The 7,947-nt window shown below is 38.7% G+C and overlaps 1 protein-coding gene across 3 annotated transcripts; it reads right to left on the minus strand.

The window, feature by feature from the left end:
* Positions 1–1,080: 1,080 nt before the first annotated feature.
* Positions 1,081–3,751, minus strand: LOC104238612 (F-box protein At5g49610-like). 3 transcript variants are annotated; one of them, XM_009793019.2, is made up of 2 exons: positions 3,707–3,751; positions 1,081–2,415 (listed from the first exon to the last, which is right to left on the minus strand). In XM_009793019.2, the coding sequence occupies exon 2, from the start codon at positions 2,399–2,401 to the stop codon at positions 1,319–1,321; it is 1,083 nt and encodes a 360-aa protein (XP_009791321.1). In that variant the 5' UTR covers positions 2,402–2,415; positions 3,707–3,751; the 3' UTR covers positions 1,081–1,318. The 3 variants fall into 3 exon arrangements, with proteins under 3 accessions (XP_009791321.1, XP_009791315.1, XP_009791318.1); XM_009793013.2 differs by lacking the exon at positions 3,707–3,751 and adding an exon at positions 3,347–3,694; XM_009793016.2 differs by lacking the exon at positions 3,707–3,751 and adding an exon at positions 2,920–3,693.
* Positions 3,752–7,947: the final 4,196 nt, after the last annotated feature.

Below are 7,947 nucleotides of genomic sequence, written 5' to 3' on the forward strand. Positions count from 1 at the left end.
AAGGGGGAGGAGAAAGGGGGCTGAAGTTGTTTAAAAAGTGGGTACAAGTTAAAACTTTTTTAAAAAATGGGTATAGGTTAAATGGGGGCGACTAAATAGGGCGCCTCGTGCAATTTTTACCTGCCGGGTGTTATAAGTTTGGTCCGAGTGGCTATAAATGAATTTTGCTCAATGTTAAGTCCAAGTTCGAAATAACACAGTAAAAGATAAAATTGTGAAAAAGTTTAAGAAATATTTATAAATTACATTACAATAAATATTTATATGTATAAAATATTTTTTAAAAATATATAAATGTAATGTCGGGTTGGTTTAGTTTCGATTTGACTTTTTTTAGTTAAAACCAAACCAATTATGGTCAGGGTTTTTTTGCCCAATACCAAACCAAATCAAACCACGTCGTTTTATTTTCGGTTTGATTCGAATTATCGATTTTATGCGGTTTATCGATTTTCTTTGTACACCCCTAGTTTATGCAACCTAAACTAGTGACAGGAAAAGTATAGGGTCACATTAATATAAACTATATAAAGGAATACGTAGGAAGGCCAATTTAAAATTTGAGAAACATATTTTGGGGAAGGGTTAATTAAGACAAAAAAAAAATCAGATTACGTGAGATGTATTTATAAAATCATGAAACGTACACATGGATCCTTCAACTTTTACCTTACGAGTTGCTTATATTTCTTTTTGTGTTTCCTCGATAGAGGGCCGTTTTCATTTTTCTTCTACTTGTTCTCTCTTTGATGGTGCCACAATTACGTGAGTTGGAAAAATAATTGGTCCTTCGTAAAATCGTAAGTAAAAAGGGAATAAGAATATGGGTGTGACAGTGTGTTTTGCACGGTAAATGATTGTGTAACGATAATTATACGTGTAGAAAGTCATTTTAGGCCTTGCCATTAATTATGTCCATTACCTTTACAAGTAAGTTGTAACCGGAAGGACGAACACCTATCTCAATCCACTACTCCACAAGCTGTAATTCTACAACATGAATATGTTTAAACTGCACAAAACACTTGGGAGTTAGAGAGCATAAAAGTTTGCAGAGACAAGAAAGTAGTAGTCACGGAGTTCGAACAAGATCTTCCACTAAGATAATAGTCCACAAACTGTAATTCTAATAAGTTACTAATAAGAAAACTAGTCTAATAAATAGAGAAGGGCCAATGCTGTATATAAGAGACTGCAACACAACATCAAAAATATTATTCCCTCAGGACAAGCATTCTTCTGAAAAGACAGCTTGTGTTCCCCAATAGGCTGGTTGCAGCTCCAAACAAAGAGAACCTTCTATAGCAGCCAAGGCAGATTAGAGAGAGACTAGGTTGTTCACATAGGGCAAGCATCGCATATTATAAATGTCGGATACATTGCTCATAACTTCTGTTGCACGGGACTTGAAGTCATATGAATACACTCTTTCCCTGCTATGAACCACCATTATATCACCGTCAACATGTAAGACCGAGTAGTCCCTTGCTACATCCCCAACAATTTTACTGTCAAGAACAATCCGCTGTTTCTCTGACCACATTCTGGTATTGCTTCCCATTTGCATCGTATTTGAATGGGCATTAGCCAAAACGTATACAATGATTGAATTACCAGAGACATTAGCCTTACAGAGCTTTCCACTAAAAGCCCCCAAAATCCCACGAGCGACATAGTCTTGAAGGAGCTGTGACCTCTCTTTGGTTAGATCAAAAGCAAGAATACTACCAGTTGTCATCCAGTAAACAACACCATTAACATGAACCCCCGATTTTGGTATAACCCTCCTAGCTCCAAAACAGATCTCACCGGCAATTTCCCAGGAACCCTCTTTGGAGGAATATATTTCAAACTCAGTTGCCTCACCAAAATCTGTGGATGGAAATGCACAGATAATTTTGTACTCTACGACAAAGTTGAGCAACGATGGATCAAATAAGAGCACAACTGCTGGATCTGATCCATGATTAGCATTTGATTTTGGAAGTTTCTTCCACTGCTGAGTAACGGGATTACATATGTAATAGGCCTTGTCAGCTCCATGACCTTGGCAGCAAAGCAGTCCATTAGAGGAGGACCTGATGTCGACAGGCTCAGGCAAAAACCTAAGGAATGGATCTGGAACCCCACAAAAGTTTGCGCCGATGGGTAAGAGAGAAGGAGAACCACCAGGAGTCTGGAGAAAGAGGCCTGATGTACTGCGACAGGAAAGTGACTGATTGTGGGCGAAAAATGGAGAGGAAATCTGGAGTCTCCAGTCCCTACAAACAGTGGTGAATCTGAAAAGTGATTTGGCAGGCAGGAAGGGAAGGGCATGTTCCCTGACAATGTCCTTAAGATCCATATAAATCTGATTATTCCGTGCAGCAAGCGACCGGCCTGGCCTTTTTCCACGATCCATTATTGCACGCTCCACTGTCAAACAGCAATACTCAAATTAATGATAGAACACATTATTCGAATAATCACTTCAGAAAGTTTGCAACTACTAGTTTCATTTTTCTATTAAGCAAATGAAATCTCCCACAAAGAATCTTTAACATGTTCCTTTTTTTATAAGAATTAAAAAAAACATGTTAAAGATTCTTTTTGGGAGATTTACAGTTGTGCTCTTATTTTTCTATTAAGCAAATGAAATCTCCCACAAAGAATCTTTAACATGTTCTTTTTCTAGATACAACAACCAGTTTACATGTTTCTTCTTGTTTAGTTTTACCTGGAACAGACCCTATCTCAGGCAGTAAAATTGTTTCCTATTCAGATGCAGAAACTTATACCATAGAAGCATACGTTTTCTGGTACAGCAAATGCTAAGACAAAACCTACACAGTACTACAGGGGGGACAAAAATACTAAAGAATTATCAAATTTCACCACAAAGTCATAAGAAGCATCCAGAAAAAAAAAAGCAGGAATTACAGTTTAGTCACTGAAAGGTTAGGACAATGCAACATCAGTCTTCTTTTAGTTTTTCCCAATCTCCTATCACTAATGATAACCACAATGCCTCCAACTCTTCCTGCTGGGTTTCTAAACCAAAGTTGTAGAATACATTCTTAATCCTACCAACTCCAAACAACTCAGCCAAGATAACAATAAAAGATGGAGAAAACTATGTATAATAGGATTATAGCCGTAAACCTTTCTTTAAATCAGGACTTAAAATGAAAAATATATGCTAGCAGAATAACAAATGATGGAGAAAAGAAAAAAGCAGTCTTGGAAAAATCAAACAAGAAGGGATAACAGTTAATTGCCCAAACGACCATTTCTTTCTTAAAGAATTTCATTTAATGCCTTCTGTTAGCGAAACTCAGCGCATAAATTATTAAATCTTAACAATTACCTGACATATATTCATAAATAATTCAGCAATAAAGACAAATATGACTACTCCACGAAAAGGAGCAGACAAGTTGCGAAAATTAGAGTATACAAAACCCGAACCCCAATTTCGCAGAATAAGATAGGATCAATCAATTATGAAGTTACAGCAAACTCTCTTACGAGCAAATCAAAACAACCATATAATAGCTGATCGAAACGAAAACCCCAAATTACGTATAAGCATATAAAACCCTAGATTCTTAGTACTGATATACATTGAGCGAACAGTTGAATGATCATTATTGAAGATTACGATTAATGATAAACGTGCAATTAAAGTAAATCAACGGGAAAAGAGAGCGATAAGAAGAAAATATACCTTAATAATTCTGCTATCGCGTCGGTACTTCTACCCTGTGGACTCTTTATATTGGCTTTTGAAGAAGACTAGAGTTGACTCTTCGAGTTCTTTTTTCATTTTCCTTTTTTTTCTTTTCTCCAAAATTGAATTTTCCTCATCAATTAAATTGTGAAAATGACACCAGGTAACTACTTTATAGCCTACCTTTATAGCCTGTTTGACCAAGCTTCTAAAATCAACTTATTTTGAAAAGTATTTTTTTTAAAAGTACTTTTGGTGAGAAGTAGTTTGTGTTTGGCTAATTAATTTGAAAAACACTTTTGAGCAGTAATTAGTGTTTGGCCAAGCTTTTAAAAACTATTTTTAAGTGTATTTTTCTCAAAAGTACTTCTCAGAAAAGTACTTTCGGAGATAAGCTACTTTTTTCTGTTTCTCAAAAACTGTTTCTGCTTCTCCTCAAAAGCATTTTTTTCTTTCCAAAAGCTTGGCCAAACACCTCAATATTTGGCCAATAGTGCTTTTGGCCCAAAAAAAGCTTGGCCAAACAGGCTATAAAGTTGTTTAAACTTTAAAATATATCCACAGTTTACATTATATTTAAAGATTAGCCATTCGCTTAAACTTCAAGACACGACGTCCTAAAGTTTAAACCTCAAGGTTCAAATTTCAGGACACCGTGTCCTGTCCAGAAATTTGAATCTTATGTCTTGAATTTTAAATTAGCAGTTCAGAAATATTGAACGCCTAATCTTGAATTTCAAATTAGTAGCTCAAAAATTTAGGACACTAAGTCCTAAAATTAGCAACTCAAAAATTCATGATACTGAAGTTTGGTGAATTGGATAATTTTTTAAATATATTACAAATTGCGAATATATTTTAAATAGTAGGCTTAAAAAACTTGTGCACTTCGCCCAATTAAATTGGCGTCAATTTTGATAAGAATTGTTGGGCTAATTTTGAGGGGAAAGTGAAGGGCGCATCCACGGAAGATGGTAGCGAAAAAAACGGGAGCACGATAGAAGTTTTTAACAACTGAAAATTCTCTTCGCAAAGCATTAAATGATTACTCATAGATAGAGCAACCAATTATCTTTGTATACGGCTAAAATCGGGCCCACCCGATTTTACTGATTTACCGGGACCGGGGTGAAGGATCGAAGACTGGGCATTGAGGCACGAAGACTGGATACCGAGTTCGGGATTCGAGATGCCTGTTGAGATCGATGCCAGTAATGATCGAGGCCAAATGGGACAGACAACGGGCAAGATCGATGTCTGCATAATAACGGAAAGGTGAGATGTCCTTGACTGGTCGAAGAGCATAGCGGTAATCTCAAACTGATCAAATCAAGGGCGGTTATTTAGGCTAACCATAGGATTTACTTCCGCAATTAGAATTGTACCATAGATATGATTCCTCTATTATATAAAGAGGGTTCTAATCATTTTGTAATCACTTTACATTCACGCATATCAAAGTAATACAATATTTTCTAGCTTATATTCTTGTTCGTCAGCTTGCTTATTTCTTAAGTATTCGGGCACCGACCAGTGTGAGGGCATTCAAGCTCGAGGGATGAATTACGTTTCAACACTGGTTTGCTTTATCTCATTGTTAATTTCTATCATTGATTTCAATATTCGTTAATTGGTATTAGGTGAAATCACGTGTCCTTAAAAACCACATTATAAGTTTAATTGTTATCCAATTTTAAGGGTAAACAGTTTGGCGCCCATCGTGAGGCTAAGGATAATAGTGATTGCCTGGTATTAATTCCCACACCACACACTGCTTTACGCTTGTTCTCATAAGTGTCTTTGATTTCAAGAATCAACATGTCAAACTCTCAAGTAGCACCCACTCACACAGACAACGACCTTGGTCTTCATGGCGAGAATGAAAACATAGTCGGCTCGGGAAATGGAGTACCTCTAGTCAAACTCGACGGACCACCTGCCGTAAACCCAGTCGATGTCAGCTCCCATATTGCCATTAATGGGAATTTGGGCGTCGACCTTGGAAATAGTGTCCGCAGAGATGCCCGAGCAGTCGATCAGAATGCACAAAGCGGCGAAGAGGGCGGAATTAGCCTTCGAATGATATTCGAAATGCTACAGACTCAACAAGCTGCGATAGTGCAACTCCAAAATTAGAATCGAGCACCAAGCAGAATTGAGCTCGAGACATCACAAGAAGTTGTTCATAGAGCCGAACTTGTACCAGAGAAATCGAACGCCATTGAATCGGGGACTAACCCCGCTATTATGAAGATGCTCGAGGAGCTCACTAAACGGATTGAATCAGGAGAAAAGAAAATCGAGGCAAATGATAAAAAGGTAGAAACATACAACTCTTGGGTCGATCAAATACCAGAGGTGCCACCGATTCTAAAGGGTTTGGATTCAAAGAAGTTCGTGCAGAAACCTTTCCCTCCAAGTGCGCTCTGAAGCCCATCCCGAAAAAATTCTGCATGCCAAAAATTTCCAAAATACAATGGGACCATTGACCCTAATGAGCATGTTACTTCTTGTACCTGCGCAATGAAGGGGAATGACTCAGAAGACGATGAGATTGAATCTGTTTTTGTTGAAAAAGTTTATAGAGACTTTATCGAAATGAGCGATGATATGGTACCACAATCTGCCGCCCAATTCCATCGATTCCTTCGCCATGCTTGCAGATTCGTTCGTAAAGGCACACGCCGGAGCAGTAAATGTAACGACTAGGAAGTCGGACCTCTTCAAAGTGAGACAAGAGGACAACGAAATGCTAAGGGAATTCGTATCTCGGTTCCATATGGAATTCATGGACCTACACCCATGTATAAATTATTGGGTTGTTCAAGCTTTAACTCAAGGTTTGAACGAACGAAGCTCGATAGCATCACGATAACTAAAGCAAAATTTAATTGAATATCCAGTTGTAACCTGTGCCGATGTATATAATCGATACCAATCGAAGAGCAAGGTCGAGGATGATCAATTGGGAATCCCTTCCAGTTCCGTTTACCAAATAGGCCCGTCGGCAGAATTCAAACGGACATCGACAGAGAACCCCGATCGAACAGAGATCGGTATCAACCATACATCGCAGATCGTAGAAGCGACGGCCCAGGACATAACCTCGTTCGAAATGATTGAAGCAATGATCGAGGACAGAGCTCCCGGGGGCTCATGAGTAAAAGTGGCTTCAATAAACATGTCGAGCCCACAGAAGCGCCGCAACTATCAAAATATAACTTCAGCATCGATGCATCGGGTAGTGTATCGGCCATTGGACAGATCAAGAATACTAGATGGCCCAGGCCCCTACAGACTGACCCAGCTCAAAGGAACCCGAATCAAATATCCAAATACCATGGTACCCATGGTCACAAAACCGAAGATTGTAGACAGCTGAGGGAAGAGGTAGCTCATTTATTCAACGAGTGTCACATTCGAGAATTCCTAAGAGATCGAGCCAAGAACCACTTCAAAAATAGAGATTCAAACAAACAGAATGAGCAGGAAGAGGCTTAGCATGTAATTCACATGATCATTGGTGGGGTCGATATCCCTCAAGGACCAATATTTAAACGCACCAAGGTGACAATCACGAGGGAGAAGCGAACTCGGTACTACTTGCCAGAAGAAACCTTGTCTTTCAACAACGATGATGCAAGAGGGATCGAACAACCTCACAATGGCACTGGTAATATTTATCCTTATAAATAAAATTCAAGTTAAATGTGTGTTAATTGATCCAGGTAGATCAGAAAATATTATTATATCAAGGGTCATAGATAAACTTGGCCTCCCAAGATCAAATCGTGCCCGCAGCTCGGGTACTTAACGGCTTCAACATGGCAAGTGAAACCACGAAAGGGGAAATCATTTTGCCAGTAAATGTAGCTGGGACCATCCGAGAAACAAAGTTCCATGTGATCGAAGGCGACATGAGGTACAATGCGTTGCTCAGAAGGGCTTGGATCCATAACATGAGGGCAGTATCCTCGACGCTTCATCAGGTCCTGAAGTTCCCAACATCAGAAGGAATCAAAACGGTGTACGGTAAACAACCCTCGCTAAAGAAATGTTTGGAATCGATGAAGTAGTACCAGTATCGGTGCTTTCATCAACAAAGAAATCGGAGTCAAAGGGAAAACAAGAAGTCAAATAGCAACCACAGTCGCCAGCCTCGGCCCAATCGGAGGAGCAGGAAACTTTCGAGGATGATGATTATATGTTACCTCGAAACTTCATAATCCATAACGATT

Source organism: Nicotiana sylvestris, chromosome 2, assembly GCF_000393655.2.
Source record: "Nicotiana sylvestris chromosome 2, ASM39365v2, whole genome shotgun sequence".
NCBI classification, from domain to species: domain Eukaryota; kingdom Viridiplantae; phylum Streptophyta; class Magnoliopsida; order Solanales; family Solanaceae; genus Nicotiana; species Nicotiana sylvestris.